Raw genomic sequence first — 25,259 nt, forward strand, 5'->3', positions numbered from 1 at the left:
TCATGGTTTACCTGGGATTAGCAAGTGGGAATCATATGAAGGATGCGCATATGACAACAACATTTGGATTGATTTCATATCCAAGGAGGAACCAAGGTAAGTGGTCCATTATATTTGGTTCATATACATATTTCAGGATACATACTAGATACAACATAATTTGTAAGTAATAGTTTTTTTGGGGTGGCCAAAAGAAAGTTATTCTAAATATGATATATACATCATGTTGCTAGTGTTACAATCCACATAGGACTTTACAAAAACATAAGTGATCTTCAAGGGCATATAAAAAGGTAAACATATAAAAAAGTAAGCATTTTGTAGACTTCCCTCATATGAAGACGTCTTCAAGGTTTAAGTAGTCAGCTCCCACATATATATTCCACTATCTAAAGTAGAGAGTTCAAAGACTTGGGATCATAAAGATAGATTTTTCACGTTATGCTTCTCCTTTGTAACCAAGCAAGAAAGGTAGATTTAGGATTAGTAACAATATTATTAAAGAAATAATCATTTCTAGAAAGAGATCCATATTTACCAAATTGCATAAGCTCTAAATATTGCCCAACAACAACCTCTCTTAGTTTAACATGGGCATTCCAATTTAAAGGCTCTTGTACTTGGAAATGAATTTCTTTCCACACTCTTTGGGCTAGAGCTCAAGTAATAAATAGGTGAAAAGACATCACATCTTGAATTGCTGCATGAAATCTTACATGTAGTCCTTTAAATTTCCCTATCTTGAGACTTCTAAAATTATTGCATAGGGATTTGTGTAGAATCAAACCCATTAATGCATGCATTGTTTTTTTTCCAAATAAACTCAACTCTCTTTTCCTATATGAACTTATAGTCTTCTTTTTACCATCTTTGGTTACATTAAGTCAAAATTATCAAAAGGTTGGAGTCAAAATAGGGATTTCTACATTCTTTTAGTGACAAGTACTTTTCAATCTCTATTATTTAGGTTGAATTCTCTTATCATGTTAAGCGAGGTTTTCAATATCAAATTAAGATTGTCAAAGTTCTCTAAGTTTGAGGACCTTTTTTGAATAATGACCAAGCATGGGTGAGTTCATCTTGTAAATGAGAAATGACAAGTAGTCCATCTTGTAAATGAGAAATGCCCTTCAACTTAGTTTGGAAACCTCAAGAAGCCCAATCTCATCTATATTCTCGTAATTCCTAGTAATTTGAATACATTGCCTTTCGTGATTCTTTTTTAGCACAAAAGAAGCAAGCACTAGATGATCTCACATAGGATAGAGTAGTACCATATTTTGTTATGATTAGTGAGAGAACCAAAGGCTAGGTAGAAAGCATCTAGGCAGCATAAGACATTAATAATATCTATGGTGCAGCGTGCTCTTGGGGTGAGGCTTGTGTCATCTATGGTGTTCTTGGGGTGAGGCTTGTGTCATCTACAAACTACTGGTTGTCTGCCATGACGTGCACTAAATCCTCTGGCTTTCTGAGAGTGATGGTAAAGTCCAATTAAAAAAGCCCAAATCTTGCTACAAAATTTGTCTAGCTTGTTGTGTGGCATACATCATTAGTTATAGTTTTAGTTGCCTAAAGATCATTGACTAGAATAGCTTGAGCATTTTCTCATTGAGAAGAAAGGATGGGTTCATTTGCAATTTGCTTTCGCAAGCTTGTCAAATTTCCACGTCCACCACTTTTTAATTATTAAGTGTCAGCTTGTCCTTTAACATTTTCAATGCAGCTTGAGCATTAATGTTGCCAAATCTAGCTAATGACTCTACTAGGTTGATGTTTGCTTGAATACCTAAGCTCTGATAACTGCTACTTCTTTTCCCACTTTTTAAAGAAGGAATTAGAGTGGCAGTCATTGTAGTATTGTCTGATTTGAGTTGAACATTATGAAAAGCATCAATATAAAATTTAGCAACTTGATCCTTAATAGTGGATCTCCAAGTCAACAGTTGTCAACAACTTGAAACATTGAAGGAACATCCAATGCTCAAATTCTTAATAGAATCTTTTTTCCAACAAACCATTGACCTTGAGAGCTCTCTTGTAACAAGGTGGCAAAACCACTATGGTCCTGCCTTAATGAAAGGAAGAGTAGTTGTGGTGGTACTAAAGAAAATGCAAATTTTATGTCATTTTCAACCCTCAAATGCTTCACATAATCTTTTTACCCACTAAACCATTGACCTCAGAAGCTCTCTTGTTATGTAGGAAAAAAGGTGGACCTCTATGGCCCTGCTTTAATGAAAGGTAGAGTAGTTGTGGTATTACTAAAGAAAGGCAACCTTAATGCCTATTGACAAATACTTTCTAAAATGGCCAATGGCCTTGCTTTAATGAAAATAAGTAAGGCCTCTTTCCCACAACTAGTTAGGGAGCATGAGTTAAGGCTATCAATGGATTGCTCAAGAAGTGTGCATTCTCATTGGCATTTAGAGAGTCTAGTTAACTTAAACTCTTAACGGCTTGCTAAAAATGCTTGTAAATTTACCCCCTCCCCCCCAAAAGAGGTACTTTAAGGAATATCTAAACAAAAAGAAGTTGGAATGTAGTAATTTAATGGTTAAGCTAATGGTGAGCAGTGGGAATGCAAATTTAAGCAAGAATATTGTTAAGGAATTTTCAGGGTTAAGATCAACTTATAACCATACAACATGGGTACTCGTCTGAAGGGTTTGCAATCCATTGTGAACTTAACTTTAAATAATGGACTTTGGATTGATAAAAAAATCCATTTTGTATTTGAAAAAACCCCAAAAGTCCTAGTCAAAACTATTTAGTGCATAACATAGTGGGTGTTAACGAGTTATTCAACAATAGTAAAAGATAGGCTTGGTGTGTTAGTGGGTGTTAAGGAGTTATTCAACAAGAGTGAAGGATGGGTGAGGGAGTAGCATATCGTAGAGAGGATGGATAGATTTTATGTCTTTGAGGAAGCTTGGCCGCTATGCTGCCCTCTGAAAGGGGAGTATGTGTTAAGCACAAGTATCTTTGACCATGTCCTAGCGGTTTGGAAGTTTTGTGTCCTTGTTTCAATTCGAAGTCTCTTGATATCCCCTTCGGATTTGATGAAAGACATTGTTCTTCTAAAAAGTTATATAAAGACAACATCAAGAGAGTTTGAAAGCAAGTGTGTGTAGGAGTGGATGATCCATGTTTGAGATGGGATGTTGCCATTTAAGTAGTTTTGGAAAAGTCTAAAGAATGGGAGAGGGTGGTCAAAGCGGGAAGAATTAGAGAAGAGGAGCTATTGACAGCAACAAGGTGTGCTGTGTGGGTTGCTTTGGAGTTATTCCCAAAGGACCAGGTGTGTGTCAACCTTGCTAGTAGAAGTGGGGCATGCATTACAAGCCAGAGAGATTGAGGGGGCTAAGAGGGCGAGGATTAGAAGTAGGCAAATGTAAAAGGTCTACAGGTGTGGATTGCAAAGGAACTCACAAAAGCTCAGAACTCGCAAAGGTGAAGGCAGCCAGAAAGAAGGCAAACGGGCTATCTATAGAGACGGCAAGTATTTGATCAAGGATTTTAAAGTTAAACCAACAAACCCTCAGTCTATAACTGATGTATGATCTCCATTTGTTTTCCTTTGCTTTTGTTTACTGGTTGAACCAGGTGTAGAGGGAACTTAACATGGTTATATATTGTCTTTTGAGACACAATACAAAAAACATTTTTTGCTTTAAAAAAAAAGTAGGCAAATGTGGCTCTCACTAGGTGCTTGCCCTTCTAAATTGTTCTTTCGAGAGGTAAGAAGAAGCATTAGAGAGAGTTGCTTAATATGGTGCTAGTTAATCAAGGTAACATGGTTAAGGAGTTTTGGCACATTGCAGAGGTGTTTAGATTTGGTTTGTGTGGAATTGCTAGTGATCCAATGATTCAAGATGCAACTTGGATGGAGAATGTAAATGAATTGTTGTTGGGGATTCACTATAAGGTGCCTAGAATGCAAAGAACTAGCTTAGGAAGGATAGGGCGTCGGGTCCAGATGGATCGACATCTGAATTATTTTGTGCTTTTTGATTGGAGTAGGATCTATGTGATATGGCTAATGTTGTAGTTGTTAGAGGCTTCCTTTCCAAGGATGTAAATGCTGGACTGATGAAATTGTTTCGCAAACAAAGAATAGGATGAGGGTTTAGGCTTTAGGATTCGATAATGATGTTAGATACATAATATAGCATAGTTGCCAAAGCATTAGCCATAGGGATTCGGCACTTGTGTGTGGTTAAATACATCATATAGCATAATTGCCAAAGCATTAGACATAAGGAGCTAGGACTTGGGTGTGGTTGTCATGGATAGGGAGCAAAATGGTGAAATTTCAAGATATATTTGAGAATATTCTCAATGTAGAACCTAAATGCAAATGCATTCATGCATTCATAGTTTGCACACAAAAAGAACAAAAGCAATCAACAATCAATAAGGTTATGAAGGTTATGATTTTTCCTCTACTTGTTAAAGTTTTTAAAGGTGATACAATTTGCATATAACAAACACATCATTTACATTCCATTTTTCCAAATAAATCAATTTTAATGCAAATGCATGTTAAGAAATGTGGGGGGATAGTTGACCTATATGCAAATGCATTCATCATGACCTCACACAAAGTTGTGACAGGAAATACATGCAAACTCTTGGTAATAGTGCATTCATGCGCGTGAAGTTCAAACTCAAAAACACAAGAAACTAAACCACAAGCCAAGATTTCATCCTAATATTTATTGATAAGTTGGAATTTGGGACTAGTTTTTATAAGATGGTCTCTTGTCTTTTTGGGAATGCCTTGGCCATTTTATGTCTCAATGGGGGTTGGTGGGTAGATTTGACTTGAAGAGGTTTGTGCCTCAAGGGTGCCCTTTGGCCCCTCTGCTATTTTATATTTGTTCAATGCCCTTTAATGCATATGGTAAAGAGATATGCGGCAATGGGGAAGATCACTAGGTTGTACTACCCTAATGGAAATAGCTTTGTATACATAACTATTTCCAGATGATATTGTGGCTCTCTCTAGCGAAAAATGAGAAAGTGTAAGAAGTTAGTTGAGGTTTTGCAAATTTTTTGTTTGGCTTCAAGTTTACAATGCCGCTTGTAGAAGACCTAAGCTACAAAAGACCTTTGTGATGTGGGCTGCTTTTGGACCACTTTTGGAGTTGTTAGTGCAATGGATCCATTGGGGGAGAGGTGGTCGGGTAAATGATAAAGAGGCTTCTCTTTTGGTTACCGTTGTGGAGAGGATCTTGAGTTTGTGGTTGTCCACTTGTATGATGTCTCAAATGTGGAGGTTAAATTAGTGTTTCTTAAGCAAAACTTGGTTGAGGAAAAATTTGGCCTTGATTAGCACTTAATAGCTAGTACGAGACCTTAATAAAAAATGGGCGTTGAGGCACAGCCTGACTTGGTGGAGAGAGTGATTGAGAAAGGTATGGAAGGGTGTATGGTCGAAAAGGCCAGTTTTCTCCTCTAGATAATCTTACATCACTAGCTACCTATCTAGGGCAGGATAGCCTGTTAAGCTCAATAACATAACCTAACTGTAGGTGGGAAATGGCTTGCCCTTTAATGCCCATTAACAACTTATAATAGAAAGGATTAGGGTAAATAAACTAATACAATACTTAATAACCTCGATTTCAAAAAAGGCATGTTGATCAAAGACAAAACATACTCAATTAGGGGGAAAAGAATCCCAACTTTCCATAGACCCTTAAGACAACCAAAAAGGCGGGGGACCACATGCCCCCATGGTATTGAAAACTACCATAATGTATGCCTTTGGCTGCCCACAACCTTAATCCATTAATAAACAAGAGTGCACAAGTTGCATGTGGGAACTGCCTCCTAGTCTAGTGATAAAGCAAGCACTTTTGGATGCAAAAGAGAAAACATACAAATTTTCAAGGTTGGGCTATTAATAGGCAAAAATTTGAAACACAGAACTTAAACAATATGAATGATCATAAATCATAGGGCCTACTCGAAAAATAGTGAAAATGAAGACAAATTGGATGTGCAGCATGGAAAAGAGGGTAGAAGGCGGAGAGAGAGAGAGAGAGAGAGAGAGAGAGAGAGAAGAAGAAGAAGAAGAAGAAGAAGAAGAAGAAGGAGAAGGAGAAGAAGAAGGAGAAGGAGAGAGAGAGGGGGGGGGAGGAGAGAGAGAGTAGAGAAAAAGGTGGAGGATTTCAAGGGAAAGAAATTGAAAGTGGGGAGTTGGACCAATCACAAAATTTAGGATTCAACAAGATGGATTTTACTTTCATCTCTTTTGAGCTTGTTCTCTAGCCAAGGATGTTTGGCGTATGGTTTGTCAGTGGCTGGCCAGGGTTCACATTTGCGTTCCGGTGGTGGAAGTCGGTTCTCTTGGGGGACAGAGCTGGCATGACTGACGCACAACTCATTCTATGGCACTTAGTTCGTCTTACCGTTCTACAGGGGCTGTGGAAGTTTAGGAACTCTATGGTGTTTAAGAAGGTTCCTCTTCCAACAGATTTTCTACAGTGGTTGAAACAAGATTGTATAGATGTGCTTCTTTGCTTTGGAAATCATAGTGAGTCTGTGGGCTTGGCAGCACGTTTGCTTGCATTAGTAGCATAGCTGAATTGTATTTACTTCCCTTTTTCCATTTAATTTGATTTGAATTGTTCTTTCTCACCAAAAAAAAAAAAACAAGATGAATTTTATTCATGTGGCTTGCCGAGAGAGAGAGAGAGAGAGAGAGAGAGAGAAGAAGAAGAAGAAGAAGAAGAGAGAGAGAGAGAGAGAGAGAGAGAGAGAGAGAGAGAGAGAGAGGAGGGGGGGGGAGGGGGGAGGGGAAGAAAAAAATGGGAAGAGAAAGAACAAGATGAATAATGAAAATCATTCATCAGGCGTGCCCAAGATCCAGAATAGGGAAAAGATGAAAATCATTCATGAGGCCTACCCAAGATCCAAAATAGGGAGGGGGGAGGGGAAGAGAAAGAACAAGATGAATGATGAAAATCATTCATGAGGCCTGCCCAAGATCCAAAATAGGAAAAAAGAAGATGAATTGGATGCGCACCATGCAAAAGAGGGCGGAAAGCTCTGTGTGTGTGTGTGAGAGAGAGAGAGAGAGAGAGAGAGAGAGAGAGAGAGAGGGAGGGGGGGGGAGAGAGAGAGAGAGAGAGAGAGAGAGAGAGAGAGAGAGAGAGAGAGAGAGGAAGATGGAGGAATTTCAAGGGACGAAAATAGCAAGAGAAACTTGGACCAATCATAAAAATACAAAAAATATAACGTGAAAATTACTGAATTTTCCCTGTGCTAGTGAAACGATCACTCTACTAAAGCCTACCCTTAAGGCAGGCCAAAAGAGAAAGAAGAAGGAATGAGAGAGAGGGGGGGGGGGGGGGGGGGGAGAAAAAGATGGGAAGAGAAAGAGAGAGAAGAAGGAAAGAGAGAGAAAGGGGGAGAAAAAATGGACTGCCCATAGCAACAATCACTAACCAATCCAATAGTTCCACGCAGCCAACCTCAACAAACCAATCGAATATAGTCACCCGGAAGGCCAAAAAATAGAAATTTATAATCTCCACCAAAACCAAGCCTTCACTAAAGCCTTTCCCCCTGGGCAGGCCAAAAAAGAAAAAAAATGAATTTTGGCTTTTAGTGAACACACACCGGTCACTGTACCCTTCCCCCTTGGGGTAGGCCCAAAAGATGGGGGTTTCAAGGGGTAAAAATAGCAAAGATGAGGATTTTAAGGGATACCAATAGCAAGTGCAACTTAGCTCAATCAACAAAATAATGTTTTTGTAAAAAATAAAAGCCGATTTCTCTTTTGGAAAAGAGGCACTAGTCACTATACCCTATCCCCTCTTGGGCAGGCCGAAAAACAGCAACTTGAACGTTAAAAAGGAAATGAATTTATGAGATTTTCGTTTCTTGGGAACACACATCTCCAAATTAGACCGACCCTCCAGGCCGAAAACCAGCAACTTGAACGTTAAAAAGGAAATGAATTTCTGAAATTTTCTTTTCTTGGGAACACACATCTCCAAAAATTAGGCCGACCCTCCGAGGGCAGGCCAGAAAATTACAAGTGGAAATTCACAAAAAAGAGTTTCGGCAGTGCTAACAAAACATGTGAAACAATCTTAATCCATTAATAAACAGGATTTGAGGTAGTGAATAAAGATATGTAATATGCACCATGCAAGAGCAGTTGTTGAAGTATAAGTAACAGGAGATGCAACTTGATTTGATTGGGTCGTCAATCATGGCCAGTGACTCCAGAAGCCCTGCTCACAGATCAATTCACAGTCGGGAGGAAGATGGAGTCCAGCTTGCTCTTTCAGAGCTGGTCAAAATGATGGGAACTGCTATCTCTGAAGCTCATGATGTCGGCCAAGTTACGCATGCTCTGCACTCATTGGCGTCTCTTTTATATACTCTCACTTTGGAGCCAGCCCCAGGTAGTTTAGCTCTTATCCACTGGTCTTTAACGTACCTTCTATAACCTGCTTGCAAGTGCTGGTGGGTCTTCTAACAAATTTTAGAAGCAAGATTTATCAAGTGCTGGTGGGTCTTCTAACAAATTAGAAGCAAGATTTATAAGTAAAGATTTGACCCGGACGCAGTGTGGAACAGTTATGGTGTTTACGATTTTTATGACATACGCATATTTAACCTTCCAAAATAGGAAGACGATTTTTGTTCAGTTGAACTGGCCACACACAGCCTGGCGCAATTTTGTGTGTCAAGATTCTCAACATCTAATTCTGTCCAAAATAAATGCTCCTTTAGTGAAAGCTTGATTAGTCTGAAATCAGAGGTGCCCAAAGCAATGGAATCAAAGCGCAAGTTTTGCAGTTGCTCAATTGTCGGTTGACCATTTCGAGTCTTTCAAGCCTCAGAGGCTGCTTCTGATCGTCGTTTCGTGTGGGCGTTTCACTTGCCAGGCCTGAATTTCTTGCCAAGGCCTGAGTGTGCACATCGGTTTTTTATAAGCATTCTATGTAGAATTCTGTGTTCGGAAGAGGCAATATCTGTCTTCACAAGCATATGCAGCTTGGATAGATCGTGAGCATATAGTAATTGGTCTTCTGCTAGACTCGGTATCATTGCTCTTCATATGAGGAGCCTAGAGAAACCAGGGTGGCCCATAAAGAACATCATTGATGATCTTAATACACAACCATCCCCCCTTCCCCTTCCCGTCCTCCTCCCCCCCCTCTCTCTCTCTCTCTCTCTCTCTCTCTCTCTCTCTCTCTCTCTCTTTCTTCCTCTTCCAGCGGAGTTATGTCGGACCTTGGCTTTTGTACTTGCATTTTTTCGAGTCCCATATTTCCTAACGGGTCTGCCGCAGACTTTAAGACAGGCATTTCATTTCATTTCATCTCTCTCTCTCTCTCTCTCTCTCTCTCCCTGCCCCCCCGTGCCCCCTCCTCTTCTCCCCCCTTTTCTTAATTAGTGCAATACTCTATGAGTTAGTTTCTAATATGCAAATCCTTCCTCAATTTTGTCGTGCGTTAGTAGGCCTCAACTATCATCAAATCATGATCTATTGGTGCATTATATTCTTAGGTCTGAATACACAAGTTATTTAGCACTGACAAGAGACATAATCCATATTGTCAATATGGCATAATAATATGCCCTTTGAACATACAATGAAAAAATTTCTTTTCTATGCTACATGTCCTTTCCATTTACACAGTTTACAACAGAATGCTTTGAGTGACTACCAATTCTATGTAAACGACTGACATGGAGCAACGCTTTGCCAGCTCGGAAGGCGGGGCAGCAGAAAAGCCCAATGCTGTTCTGAAACAAGTGTGCATTGCACCTTTGCCGTTGCCAGCTTGAATGTTCATGGTATTTCAGCCTTCTACTGCTCCATATTACCTCCCTAACAGCCTCCCAGCCCCCTTGGGCCCTTTGAGGTTGGCAGCTTGAATGGTGATGGTAAAGCTATTTCAGTCTTCTACTACACCATGTTACGTCTAAAACAGCCCTCAGCCCCCTTGGCCCCTGCTCTCCACTGCCTCTTGTTCATCCAACCTCGCCATTTTCCCACAGTTGCTCTTGCTCTTGAAGCTCCTGCAGTTTGTTCATACTGTTGCATGAGCAAGCGGCTCCTCTCTCTGATTATCGTTGCTTATATGCAGACCATATACCATTGTCAAGGGACAATGTCAACCTTGAGAAGTCCTGAATATGCAGGTGAATTTAGATAAGATGAAGACAATAGTGATAGGTTAACGGGAGAGTAGAGAAACGTCACTAGGAAGGATTTGAAGAGATGGTTTTCAGGTACAAGGACGTCAGGGCAGATGGATCTTTGTGTTGCAAAAGAGAATTATGGGTGGTCAAAAGCTTTCTTCGTAGTGCCAAGGAAATGCAAGAAGATTCACTTATGGAGTTGAACTATGGGGAAACTTCCTTTGAGAATCTTGGTGGGGTTTAGGACTAGCCAAAGAATTCCGGGAAAATCATGAAGGTACAAATATCCAAAATCTTTAGCCAGCTATGCTGGCTGAAATCATAGTTACGAGGGAAAGGCATTCCCCCTTCCGGAACAGTATTCCATGAAGGAAGGGGAAAGTGGAATGTCTGGAACGTGTCTGGAACGCCCATCAGATGTGGAATGTCCCAGCGTTCCAATATGCTGCGCTGTGCGGACCTGGTAAAAGTGCTGTTTGGGTCTTCTGTTTCTGCGTGCTCCTACACCACCCTCCAGCTCCTACACACCCTCTCAGCCCTCTCCTACCCACTCAGCCCCCTTCTAAGCTCTCTTAGTTCCCCTCTTCTCTCAGCCCATTCTCTGGAGTTTCCACTTGGCACTCTCTCCCCCTTATCTCAGCCGTCTCCACTCTTAGCCCCCCTTCCCTCAGCCCCTTGTCTCCACTCTCTTCTCCTTCTCTCAAGCTTTAGCCCCCTTCTCTCAGTCCTCTCCACTCTCAGCCCCCCCTTCTCTCCACTCTCTCCCTGATATGATGTTGTGTCATACGATGTGGCATTCCCGTTCCCCCATTCCCCCTTCCCGAAATGTTCCCGTTCGGGCATCCTAAGCTCCCAGAATGTTCGTTGGTAACTATGGCTGAAACACATACTTCTGGAAGCAAAAGTCTATGTGAATTGTAGAAGATGAACCCACGTACACCCATGGTGGCAAGCTGCAAAATATTGGGCATGGGGGTGGATCCAAGTTCAAGGAGTGTGAGTAAGGTTTCTACAAGTTTGTAGAAGTGTCATGTTGGCTGCGTGGAGGCATTTCTTGCAGCTTGTGAGGTTTTAGGAATCCTGGCCAATCAGGTTTTGAAAGCTGTACACCATAACATGTGGTAATAGAGCGTATGTGTAGATTTTGGGGAGGTGGGCATATTGTTGTTGCTTCTACAAAGAGCAGAATTGGTGTGATGTCGAGGCTGATGCTTGTGGTGATCTCATGACGGAGAGGATGGTTGTCTAAAAAAGCTATAAACTAGAGCAACGAGAGCACTGTGGATGAAAACAAGTAAATAGCGGCAGTTCCTATTGGTTATATTGTTTGCTGAGAGTTTGCATTGAATTCAATTTGAGCACAGTGGGTTGACGTTAATGGCTGCCCAACTGTATTGTGTTTTGAGTATTGCTTTGTTTGGTGAAGTTGTTGCGTGTAGCTTGTTGAAAAGCCAGTAGTGTTATTTCAACACACGACATAATTAACTCTAAGCTAGTTTAGAGACCAAGAGAAAAGGATCTTCTTTAAGGTCTTCTAAATTTGAGTACAGAAGTTAGGAAAACTCCAGGTAAGTTTGTATATATTTGCACTGTGTTGGCAGAACCATTAGAAGATGCATTGCTGAACTCGAAGGCTACTCAAGACCGAGTGATGGCCAAATTAGGAGATTAGGTATTCTTTGAATTTCTTGATCGGTTTAAGAACGAGTTACCATGGGGGTTGCCTCTTGAAGTGAAAGTTCAACACTTGTTCGTGGAGTACAGCCTATTAATTGACCACCCTATAGATTGAAGTTTACTGAAGAAGAAGAGGTACATAGACAATTGGAATAATTTCTATGGCTAGAATTGATGATTTGTTTGATGCATTACATGAAGCTGTTATCTCAGCAAGGTAGATATGAAGTGTGGCTACCATCAAATCTGATGTGTATAGAAGTGCTTTTAGAAGTTGAACATCATGTGTTTTTAGGTGTTGCCATTTGGACTTACCAATGCTCTCTCAGCTGATGAATGATGTATTGTGGCCATACATTGGCAAGTTGTTAATGATTTTCTTGTGTGGTGCATGTGAAACATCAGAGATTGGTATTTAATGTTTTGAGGGTAGTTGCCCTCTCCGTGACTAAGAAAAGATTAAATTTTTAATAGTCAGATTGGATCAGATTGGAGTATTTGGGCCATATAATTACACCTGATGGGATTCACACAATTCTATAAAAAATATGTGAAGGTTATTAGAGACAGTGGCATCGATGATGCGGCTAACATTTGGGAATGCACCTTTTACATGGGGAGATGAAAGCTTTAACACGGTAAAAAGGGTAGTAGCTGATGCATCAATGTTAAGATAGTTAATCCTCAGAGGCTGTTTTTACTAGAAACTGATGCAAGTAGGCATGCAGTACAAGCCATTTTCCCTACAAATAGATGCAAGGAAGCATGTGGAGTGTTTTTGAATCAAATAGAAAGGTGAGTAGCCTTAAAAGCAAGAAGCTTTCTTTCTCTTAAAGAAATTGGCCAAAACTCATGAGTAGGAGTTGAATGCCGTTATTCATGCTTGGAGACATTACTTACATGGTTCAGATTTTCATGTGGATGCTGCAATTGGGATAGTTTTGAATCAAGAGGGAAGGCTAGTAGCCTTTGAACACAAGAAGCTTTCTTCCTCTCAAAGAAATTGGCCAACTTATGAGCATGACTTGAATGCTGTTATCCATGCTTAATGGTTCTTAGTTCATGTGGATGTGGACCATGATATTCAAAATACTTCAAAGAATTGGCTTGCATGGTTGCCAAGCTAGGTGGGCAGAACTTCACAATATTTAAAAAGGGAAGGAACCTAAAGTTGCTGATGCATTGTTGCGTATCATGCATAATTTATGTTTCACAGTAAATGAAATGGCAAGGTTGTAGTACCTAATCATAATGTTCTGAGGCAATAGATCATCCCAGAGTGCCATATAGTCTAAGATCTGCCAAATAGAGGAGATTCTTATTCCATTCTTGTATTGGTTGACTGTCTTACCAAAATGCCAACTAAAGAGTCAATTAATTTTCCACAGGTCGCAGATTTGTTTATAAAAGGCATGTACTATGCTCTACTATCCAAAAAGTTTATCAAATTCTTCCATTCGATTTAGTTTTCTACGACCAATGATTATGATTTTGACAGCTCATAACCCAATTAAGGTTCTATTTCAACTCATTTGTACGCATGTGAAATGAAAGTCCCCTCCTCCTCCATTGCAGATGGGAGACAAGGATTCTAAACCAGGGGAATAGAAGGCATCAAGAAAGAAACCCCAAAATGAAGCCTTTTACTCCACAAGCATAAAAGTGGCTAGCTGCAGGAATAGTAGGAGGCATACCTGAATGAGAGACAATATTATCTGGACGCACTGTGAGTAGGTGAGTGGTACTTGACCTTTTGACAACATAATCTCGGTTTGGATTCCTGATGCACGCAAAATTTCTTCAAGCAGATTAATTCTTTACAAAGAAACTAGATGGTATATCAGGCCAAAAATGTAAAATTCCACACTTATTGGCTATAATCATCAAAAAATGAGTAATTGAAAAACCGGATACAAACTAGGACTGTGGTTGGAAATGCCACCTCATGCCTATGATGCGTGAGGAGAAAAGAATGGACAACCTCTCCGTTCTCTGAGAAAAATCATCCTGTTGGCCCAGGCAGAGTAGAAGATCTGTGCGTCCTCAGCCAAATAGCCATCAGAGTGTGTACAATATCTGAATATAGGACAAATATACATCTTGATCTATAGACCCTGTTTGCAGGCAATCATAAAAAGATTTCTGCAAAGAAAGCCTGAAGAAAGAGTAAGGTGAGAAAAGTGGATCACCAAAAACTCTATGATTTCTGTCTTTCCATAGAGTCCAATGTGCCCAATATCTAACCCAAAGAAAAAAAGCGTACAATATCTGTTGAGGTACCCACGAAGGTATGAATTGGATGGACTTGGGTGCCATCAATAGCCTTTGTGTATCTATATCCCCAGATCTGCTAGTGAGTGATGCTTGCTACAATCTCCCAGCTAGTGTTCATTGATGCAAGTGCAGGTTTGTGTTGAGAGACAGGGGCAACATGAAGTTGACAGAACTATACATCAAGGTGCCAGACTGTGATAGCCCAAGAGGAGTCTTGACTGTCAAACAATGCAAGGCCCAGTAAGTGCAATCCAAGCCACTGAATCGCGAGTAATGAAAAAGTGGAGGAGGAAAATTTGTGCAACAGTTTTGCATCCCGGTCCAAAATGAACCTAGCCTGTCTACACTCTTAGAGGCAATGCTGAATAGGCTCATCAGCTAAGCACCGAGGATAAGAAGGATTAGCTCCAAAAATACTCCTCCATTGATTGACTGTGATCCCTCCATAAACAGAAAGTTAGAAGAAGAGAGTGAGTTTCCTATACGTGAGGGATTTATAGAGCCCTTCCAAAAAGATCTTTGAATCTCGAAGGTGATTTGAAAGCTCTTGTAATGCTGAGCTCTGGAAGGTCTCAACCTCTTGCAATAATCTGGAATTTTCTGGCATTACTTACTGTCTAGTCAAAGATGCAAGATGCATCAAAGAAAGAAAACTTTTCAATGATTTGGTATAAGTCCCTTGACAACAAGCTTGCAAAGCAAAGATCTGCATTGAGGATCAAGGTCGGGAGAATCAATGTCCATTCTCTGAGAAAAATCTCCTCCCCTCTTGGGTTGGGAGAATCAAGGTCTCCCAAGCCACTCTGGTCTTGCTGAATTACATCTTGGATATAGAACTATGGCAGCACAAATGTCTCCAAGTTTGAGCATTATACAAGCACTATCTTGTGCACAGGGACGTACACGTTTTTCTTTACCTTAGGGGAGCATATGTTCATGTGGCATACTTTCTTTATTGAAGAATCCACACAACCACAATAAACATTTAGGTGGTTATCTAGGTGCTTTGTTATTTGAATTGGAGCAAGCTGACTTTTTTTGTTTGAGATTGCTAGTGTTTTTGCTTTCAATGTAGCTTTTGAGCATTTAGATATTAATCATGCTTAGACAATGCCTTTATTCTTGATATTTATATATAATTTGTTAGTCATCTTCGTTTATTGGCTAATCACTGCATTTTGAAATGATGATTTTCACAGGGAACTATCCTCTTGATGTGCAGCTTAGTCAGGTATTTAAGATTTTTCTTGCATTTATGTAAATTTTTGGAGGTAGCTTTTCACTTTGTGGGTATTTCTTTTAGTGATGTTGTGGGATTCCTGTTAGAAGGAAGGGCGTCATTAAAAAAGGCAGCAAACTAAAATTTATTTTGAGTGTCAAGTTTATTTCCTCAGAAACATTATGCTTAATACTTTGCATGTGCAATGCTAAAAATGTAAGTTCCAACAAAGTATGCACAAAATATGCTAGCAGCAAATATAGTGGCTCTCTATCCCTTGTTTCTGACAATTACAGTTGACTAATCAAACATGTATTTTATGGCAGCTTGCTTCAGTCTGCAGGAATGAAGTCCAACAAATGCTCCCACATGAGGATTATAGGGAAGCTCTTAGAAAAGTTTTCTATGGAGGATCTTCATTTTCTGCTATGGCAAAACTTTTACTTTTTGGTAAGGATCTTTGCATTCATAAAATGGATAATTGAGAGGGGGGGCGGGGGGGGGGGAGAGAGAGAGAGAGATTTTTATTAACATCTGTGGAAGGTCAAAAAAGCCTATGAGACCATGGAATCTGAAATTATCATGAGAGTCCAAGAATGCAAGACATGAATATGAAAGATGCAACTCAAAGCATGTGCTTATTTAACTGTAAAGGGGCATTGCAGATCTGAAAGAGAACACAGATGCGGCTCTGTTTGCTGCACCTCTCTTTCTCTTCTGCCATGTGCCTCTGTGTAGGCTTCAGTGGCTTCTCAAGATAGAGCACTCCTGCAGAAGTTATAGTCCATTCATGTAACATGTGGATTTCAGCCCAGGGCTCCACCATCTGTAGGGCTTGAGTGAAAAAGATTTCAAGTGGTGAAAGACTTTCTGCAGGACATGCATCAGATGTTGAGGCATGCCCAAGAAAGTATTAAGATAGAGCTAAAAGTTATGTAAATTTACATAGACACAAAGTGGAATTTGGAGAACATGATAGCTTATTTGAGAGGCCTCAAGTCCTCTAAAGCCCTAAAGACTGGTGAATGTCCTAAGTTGTCTATGAGGGGTTGTGCTCCAGTCACAATACTTCAGAGGATTGGTGAGCTTGCTTACAAGGCAGCCTTACCAGAAGGATGTAGAGCGCATCCTGTATTTTGTTGTCATTTGAAGAAGCAATTGCTTGAAGGTGATAGTCTAGTCAGAGAAGAGGTTTATAGATTTAATTGACCCCCAATGCTTCCACATGAGCCCAAAACAATTCTTGATATTAACGAAAGGCATGCGTCTAATGTACACATGGAAGAGTAGTGGCTTATGTTGAGTGGTGTTGGTTTGTTTCAGGCTGGTATGTTGCACCTTGCCTTGAGGATGCTCTTGCTGGTATTTGGAGCCTGTTCTCATATGGAGGTGTGCCTATAAAGAATCTGCAATGGGATCTTAGAGAGTGGGAGTAGGATTGTAGCAGGTCATCATTCCAAAATTCCAGTTCACAGTTAGCTATGCCAGGAAATTTCAGATTAGGGCTAGTGTCGAGAGACCCTCCAGGGCGGCTCGCTGGGAGAGATTTCAGATCAATGTGGACTTACAGAGGTGTTTCTGGAGGAGGCTTTGAAGATCCATCAGAAATGGGAAGATTATTTTTTTGTCATGAAGGGATTGTGGTAAACAAGTGGAGGGATATCTTTGGAGCTGATTATTCTTGCCCATGGTGCTTGCATGTTTCCGAGTCTATCCAGCATTTGGCTTTGGGAGTGCGAACAAACCAGGATTATTTGGACAGGGGTTGTGTGGCTTTTAGGGAAATTCATCTCTTCCACTCTGTTTATCACTCGGGGCTCAGTAGCTTGGTTTTTCTTGTTTGGGCCTTAGGTATTTAAGGAGAGCCCGGATTCATCATGGGCTATCAGTGTTTGCCTGCATCTTGTTCAGTTTTGCTGCTTGGACACAGACTCTATCTCGTAGACAGACCTGCACATGTGCTGTGGACACGAGTTGGGAGATCATTGCTCAACGCTTGGCACATTTGGAGAGCCAAAGCACTTGACAGTACGCAGGTTCACCCAGGTCAGGCTCTGGCAAGTATATGGACAGACCTTGTGCATACATTGCTGGTCATCCGTTCAAGAACGTAGGGGACTTCTAGATCAGCATCAAGTAGGAGGAGGATGTTTCTAATGGGAATGGAGGGAAGCCCTTTCTTTTTCTAGCCCCCCTCTGGCATAGTGTGGCACTTTCAGCCCCCATCTTTATTTCTTCATGTTTTGCGTGGTGCATTCATTTCTTGAATTTTCTCATGATCTGCATGATGTATCAATATCTTGTACACTTTTGGTTGGTTTCTTTCATACTTAAAGGAAAAGTCAGACAGACATATGGAGAGATATAATCTACTCGTTTTGGTTATGTGAGTGATATTCAGGCTCAATGAAAGCAGGGCAGTTTGACCTGGTTTAGGGCATTATAAAGGGTACCTTTTCATGCTGTATAGGGAGGACCTGAATGAAGTCGTTTTTGGAAAAGAGCTTAATCTCTCCTCACACACACAACGCAGAAGGTTAATGAGGAAGATATGATCTCAGAGACCTACAAGCAGATGAAGGAGCCAATCAAGGACAGAAGATGACATCTTCATGACCGTGCAGAGCCAACAATAGCTGAAAGAACTAGGAGGCTTTGATCACATTGCATAGCCTTTGATCATCCTGATGGAATCACTATGGATTGGAAGACACATAACAGGAATGATACAAATTGTTTTTTCTCCGGAGCTCTCCCATTCACAATTTGAGCTTCAAAATGGATAAAATATAGAAGATTGTGGGACAAATTCAAAACCAGGGTAGGTGGGTCTGTAAGGGTACCCCTTTTCTTAACTGAAAGGCCCTAAGGACAATTCTTCAAGCTTTCCAAGTCTTTGGAATAAACTGGGCATCAACAACTTGACGGGATGTTTTTACATCGACTCAAGACTTGCCATGCCTGATATCAAAGCACACAAAATATGAGCTGGCAAAGCAAGTACCTCAATAAAGAACCCTGCAATAATCTCACGTTCCCATCTTCAAAGTTGAATTGAGCTGTTTTCAAGAACAGACTTGGAAGGAAATTCTGAAACTTGGGAAACGAGTGCGTCTCATGATTATTTTAGCTTCTGGCTTGCTTGATTCAAACATGCTCAAGGAATCCTGATTTAATTTGGAAAAATTAAACTTATTTCTCAGTGTATTTGTCTTTCAACAATGTCTTCAAGATGCCGAATTACAACGTGCTCTTCTGGTTTAAATTAGTGTGCCTTGTCTTACAGCTCAAGGTTGGCATCAATTGAAAGTCTGTCCACACACTTTCCACCTGTTGTGTTGAGTGTGATCTTCGGTGTCATATCTGACTACTACATGCGAGTTTTAATTACGATGGTCATCCAATAACTTTGCATTCCTGTGTAGAGTTTTTTCATGTACTGATTCTCATGTGCCCAGGATGAGGTTGTTTTCAGATGTGATGGGCCTTTTGACGTTCATTCATGGTAGGGATGTATCCTGATATGTGGTTCGTGTTTCGTGTTTTTTTAAAGGTTACAAGGAGCTCAATTCCTATGTTGATGTTGTTCCCATTCAGTGTTTCTTACATAGCATAAGTGGGTGCATTGTTTGTTTAGACCCATAAACAGACAGCATGATTTCTGTATCTTATTGTCTATTCAATCTTATTTTTGTATCATTGTGTGCATAGATTGATTTAAATAAACGACCTAAATAGTCATAGATGCACACATCATGAATTCCATATCTCATGGAATCTTATCATATCATAGACAGAAAATTTCTGTTTTGAAATAGTTTGCTCAAAGTTTTGACTGATATTTGTCATGCTCTTCCTACAGAAGTGGCAGCTGATTGGCTAACTTGCTTTTCATATCAAGAGCAGACTCATTTATTTGATTCATTCTTTACACTTGCTCCCCCAAGTGAGTCTTTAATGGCTCTGGTACCGGCACTAATTCCTAATTATAATACTGCTGAAGACGATCTTTCCATTGAGACAAGCTCAGTTTGCGGAGTAGCGGAAAGGTTTCTTGCTTTTCTTGCTGCAGATATGATTCCAAGTGATGCAGAAATTTAAATTCTGTAATTAAAAGGTCCGGTGGACAGGCCAATGCATATTGGCTGTCTGATTTCATTTAACATTTAATGTTCTATGATAAGATCCCTGTTCTTATAGATTGCACTTCTTTTCTGTCTAAGTTTTACACAGCATAGATCCCTCACCATTCTGCATAATAATTTTGCAGGCTCTTGGTCCTTTGTTTGATTGAAAATGGGGGTTTGAGGAAGATGGCATTTGACTGGGCCAGCATGAATTATGATCGAGGTGCAATGCTTACAAGTAGCCATTTTCCAGAGACAAATCAGAGCCTTTCAAGAGTATCTCAGTTGGTTGCTTCCATTCCTGACAAAGCAAGGACAAAGGCGCCTTCCTCGTTGCATTCTCCGTATCCATATGGTCTTGTTGAGTGCAAGAGTGTGATCTTTGACGATTGCAATGAGACTGCTTGTTAGATAGTTTTAAGTGTCTAGAACTATTGTCTCTGACAATTGCCTACCATAATAGAGAAATAAGGCATGATAAGCTATAAAACAGTGTATTTCGTGGCACCGAAGACAAAACTTAAGGATGGCGCTTTTTTCTGTACACAGTATCGCGTCTTGCTTCAAATTATTGTTCATTTCCCCAAAGTCATCATGCTTCTACTCTACATTTTCTCTGGCACTTTCACTCTAAAGTTGTTGAGATTCTGTAATCTTTTATTTTATCATGTTGAGTGAGGGCAAGTCCCAGTCTCAAAACAAATTAAAAATTACAGCAGGTGGGAGGTTTACTCTCTTGCTCACAATTGAGGGAACGGAAATATAAACAGGTACATCAAGTGGAAGGGCCAACATAGGCAAACCTTGAGCTTAATGCAAGAGCCACCAATGCCTGAGCCTAAGGCCGGGATCTCTGCAGAAAAAGACAGCATGTCAACTGAAGAAAAAGAGGGGGTTTGAGGAAATCTTGCAAGGTGGCATGGTCAAGAAGCTTGTTGATCTAGATCCTCGTCATAGATAAGATGCTGCTGCTCCTTCCTGCCCCCGTCTTGCCCTCAGCCTTGCCTCCAGAGGCCTCTCTGTCCTGCCCTTCGCTTCGCCTCTCTGCCTCCTCTGCCCGTCTCATACAGTTTGAGTGTGGATTCCCTGAATTCTTTGGGTATTTGCAGTTGTTTGGTCCTTTCCCATAGTTTTTTTGCAGGGTACCGTGCCAAAGGCTTTCTTGAAGTCTCTATGAAACAGCAATGTTCCTTTCCTCTTGTTCACAGCCCTTACAGCCCTCATGCCTCGACTCCAGCCCTATACATCTGCTCCAACCAGCTCCTGACTTGCAAAAATCAAGAAAGACTTGCTATGGGCAGCCCTTAGGTGGTGGGCAGTCCGAAGAGCAGAAAAAATCAGAGAAAAAGGAGAGGCCATGGAAAGCTCACCCGATCAAAAAACCAGAGGGGGCAAAGACAGAAAATACAGCATTATTTGGACCAAAGCGCAGAAAGTAGGGGATGGGAATGTCAAAGCATGCCTATCCACTATCAAAGAGGTATGTAAGCTACAGGATGCTGAAATTGAATGCTTACAAAAGAAACTGGAAGAATACAAGAAGGATGAGCTTTCAAACATACGTGCTCAAATGAATGACGACATGAAGGGATATGGGAAAATGCAGATGGATATGATGCGAGATATGGATGTGAAAAACAGTCTTCTTACATCCAAGATAGAGAGCTTGGAAGCTCAGGTGATTAGTCTTTAAGACGAGAATGTAAAATTGAAGGCAAATACACACGGAGATGAAGGGGAGCCTTCAGCCATCCGTACACGAGGAGCTGAACATCATTAGGGAACAAATGAAGCAGCTCAAAGGGGCAAAGGGGACTTCAGAAGAAGGATGCAAGATCGTAGATGAACTGAAATCTGAGAATGAAAAACTCAGAAAAGACTTGGCATTCTTGCAAGACACTATGAAGGGTAAACATGCTGAATTCACCCAGAAAATCAAGAAAGGAGAGGCTGCAATCTTGGAATGGAGCGATGTGGTCAAGAAAGGTACTGCTGTCCCCAAGAAAGAGTTCATTTCAAATGCTTTAGAGGAGGATAAAAGGAGAAACAGTAAAGCCCTAAATATCTTAGTCTGAGGCCTCACAGTAGGAGATACTCCTATGGCAGATGCAAATGCTTTGTTCACCAAAATGGGTGTGAACCTGACATGTGAGACAGCTTGGAGAGTTGGCAAGCCCGATGCAACCACAAGGCCACTTGTGAGTAAGCTCCGAACAGCCATGGATAGGAAAACCCTCATGAGCACAAGGGTGACCTTGAAAGGAACCCGGATCTACTTGGACGATGACCTCACCCTCCTCCAGCAGAAACACTGGAGGGAAGGTATGGTACACGTCATGGCAGCGAGAGAAGCAGGGAAATTGACTGCATACAGAGATGGTAGGGTGATCATTCTAGAGAGAGGAGATCAGGACCGAGGGGGGAAGGAAGAAAAGGAAGAGAAAGAAGAGGGTGAATTATGACGGTGTTGGCCCAAGGGGACACAAAGTGGACTGAGAATTACAATGGCACACTCTGGTCTGATCCAGGTAGTTTCTCGGAGACATACACTGACATAGATATGGTCTTCTACATTGAGACACATGAGAACCCCGAGAGAGGACTGCCTACCGTGACAGATATACATGGGAGTCATCTCATAGGAAGGAGACAAGGAGAGACATTGGTGTGCGGGGTTCGAGGGAAGTAGCTATCCTGTTTAGATCACACATGAGACCTCTCATATCAGTGGCACGGAGAGAGGAGCATGCGCGACACATGTGGATAGGAGTCAAGCTACCAGACACACGACCGATTCTCATAGGAGTATGTTATTTCCCTCCAGATACTTCATCCTATGCACGTGAGGTCACCACAAAAGGGCACTGTCCATATGAGTCAATTTAGGTTCAGACAGTGACTTTCCTCCACAGAGTTTGGGATCTACCTCGCGAAAGACTTCTGAGGCTAGTACTAGAGTCCTCCATACAACTAGCAGAGAGTGGGGTAGGTACAGCATGGTTTGCATGCGTGACCGCATGGTTTGCCAGTCATGGCATTCAGATGGATCGGATTCCCCCGTTTCAGTATAGCATGAATGCACCGCCTACGGGATAGTATAGGTAGAGTTTGCCATGACCCCTCTCCAGGTTGATGCCATTTTTCAGACAGTGACTTTCCTCCACAGAGTTTGGGATCTACCTCGCGAAAGACTTCCGAGGCTAGTACTAGAGTCCTCCATACAACTAGCAGAGAGTGGGGTAGGTACAACATGGTTTGCATGCGTCACCGCATGGTTTGCCAGTCATGGCATTCAGATGGATCGGATTCCCCCGTTTCAGTATAGCATGAATGCACCGCCTACGGGATGAGATTAACTGTATCATACGGTTAGATCTCCTCTAGCTCCACACATCTCGTACTTGGGGGGGGGACCAGGAGTTCCTCACCAAGACCCTGCTCTACTATGACCGAGAGTATCAGAAGAATGGCTCATGATCAGACCTCAGTATATGGAGGACAGAGGAGTCTCACGCACTGAGGATTGCCATTGGACAGATGCAGATCTCGTCCCATCAGCTGAGGATCGAGACAAGGAGAGCTGCACGCATACCCAGAGAGTAGCAGACTTGTAGGTTGTGCACGATGGGGGTGGTTGGGACAAAGGAGCACTTTCTGTGTCTGCCCAGCCTACTATGAGATTCGAGGGCGCTACCACTGCCTTTTTCAAGAGGGGTACGGCTTTGGCCCACTCTCACGACTGATCCACGTCCAGGACCAGGTCTATATTGGGCTCTACTTGATGGAGATGCGACGACATAGGGAGACACTACTATGACATATTAGAGAGCAGGAGGATGGGACCACCGCACCACGGGGTACCGAGATAGACCGCGCGCAGAGACAGGTCACGGATTTCTATACATTTGACTCAACCCCAGGGCACTCTGGGATAGAGGAGGAGGAGCTAGCCGACATGAGAGATATATGGATCAGTGGAGAGAGCCCGACACAGCATTGCCAGGCGAGGGACATAGAGACCGTACACGGCGCGACAGGCAACCAGAGCACACACGATTGAGGTTCGACCTATTTCAGCTCTCCTTAGGGAAGATCGACCGAGGCGAGGCATCACTCTTGACATAGCCCATCGGATCCAGAGATGGAGGAGACCACGCCCTCCACCACCACGGGAGACATCTCGACAAATGCAGATACGTTAGTTCTTTGCATCTCATCAGAGAGCCACCATGGAGCCTAGATACGTGGAGCCGGTTCATGCACTTGGGAGTATAGCCCTGAGCACTTGATATTTTCATGCCACCCTTATGTTGTTTTGCTACTTTTTTGCTATTTTGTACTAGTATAGCATTTTAGTACTCAACAAGGGCCTTAGTGAGCCCTTTGCCCCGGCCCACAGTGGTCTGTATGAGTTACTTGATTCCGTACTTTGTCCCATAGGCCCGCGGGCTCGCGTGTGGATGCCAATATATCTTTCTTTCTTTCTGCTAGAGTGTGAGCATCTGCTAGTGTGTGAGGTGAGCTCTCTCTCTCTCTCTCTCTCTCTCTCTCTCTCTCTCCCCCCGTCACTCCGCCCTCGTAGCTCCACCTCTGCCTCCAGCTACCCCTTTGCCTGCAGTCTTGCTGCTCCGTCTGCAGCCCCGCGCCCCCTCCTTGCTCCGCCCGTCACTGCTCCTTGCTGCTCCGCCCGTCACTGGCCCTCCTTGCTCTGCCCATTGCCCAGTATGTTGCTAGATTTATCTAGATATAAGGTCATCACTTTGAGTCCTCCATCATCTCGATGATGTACCAAACCGATTCTTTTGTCCAACTGTTTCCAACCCAACTCTTTTGATTATTTGATATTCACTCCTTTGGGTGGTAACTTGAAGAATGATACAATTAACGGAAGTCCAGATCGCGTGCTTGTAATTTGCAATCTTATGCCTCTATTTTTTGAAACTAGAGCTAGTCTGTATCAGGTCAAATCTCTATGCAAATTTGTATTATTTAATGATGTGGAATAGACTCAGAATCAGCCAAATCTTGTGGGAAGATTCCATATATTTAAGTACAATTGGATGTTTGTTTGCTGTGAGCTGATTATTATTAGGGAAATAAGTGTGACAATATGTGATGAACTTGTCCAAACCAATGCAAAACAAAAGGTAGATGTACATCATGGTAATTGGGAAATCGACTATCTAAGAAGAAGTTTAAGGAGAAATAGGTGACACTATGTCACACACCTTGGTAGAGAAGAAGTCTTTGCTGCACATCCAAACACAGTCTTCAATTGCAACCTCGATTCCAGCCTGCCTCAACACCTGCTCCCTATGCAAGGACATACCAACGAGGGGACCTTAACCATCCCAGCGTTGCCTCCCAAGCACAGATTTTCTATCTACAGCAAGAAGTATGAGAGGTAAGTTTGCAGATGGCAGCTCTGCTAGCCCAAATCCAAGTCCTCAATGGGCAAGGAAGCAAGCAGTAATCGACGAGGTAATGCAGACCTGCAAGGCCTCTTCTCTTACCCTCCAATGTCAAGGATCTGTTTACATAGAAGTGCAAACCATCAACAAGGAAATGATTGTAGAGGTGGATACGAAGGTGAACAAAATTGACAGCTGAGATCAAGGAGCATGAAGCCAAACACAGAAATGCATTGAAGATCATAATAGGAGGCCTCCTGAAGGCTGGTTCAATGATGAGGATACATACAAACAACTAATATTTGTGACTTTGGAGGACATGACTTAAATACAATTAGCACACGAGGTATATGTGAAGAACCAGCCTTCTCGAGA

General features: G+C 41.8%; 1 protein-coding gene across 2 annotated transcripts in view; it reads left to right on the forward strand.

Moving 5' to 3' along the window:
* Positions 1-8,201: 8,201 nt before the first annotated feature.
* Positions 8,202-25,259, forward strand: part of EMB2423 (telomere length regulation TEL2 family protein) — a 95,718-nt gene continuing 78,660 nt past the window's right edge. The window contains exons 1-5 of one of the 2 annotated variants that reach the window (XM_087388630.1): positions 8,202-8,426; positions 15,327-15,358; positions 15,673-15,796; positions 19,209-19,395; positions 19,617-19,817. In XM_087388630.1, coding sequence (XP_087244756.1) covers positions 8,231-8,426; positions 15,327-15,358; positions 15,673-15,796; positions 19,209-19,395; positions 19,617-19,817 — 740 coding nt within the window. In that variant the 5' untranslated portion in view covers positions 8,202-8,230. Of the gene's footprint in view, positions 8,427-8,463; positions 8,533-15,326; positions 15,359-15,672; positions 15,797-19,208; positions 19,396-19,616; positions 19,818-25,259 lie in introns of those variants that run through there. The other variant, XM_087388631.1, reaches the window with a different exon arrangement.

This window comes from Dipteris shenzhenensis, chromosome 17 (genome assembly GCF_047967505.1).
Source record: "Dipteris shenzhenensis isolate YYH24624 ecotype China chromosome 17, Dip_SZ_1.0, whole genome shotgun sequence".
NCBI classification, from domain to species: Eukaryota; Viridiplantae; Streptophyta; class Polypodiopsida; order Gleicheniales; family Dipteridaceae; genus Dipteris; species Dipteris shenzhenensis.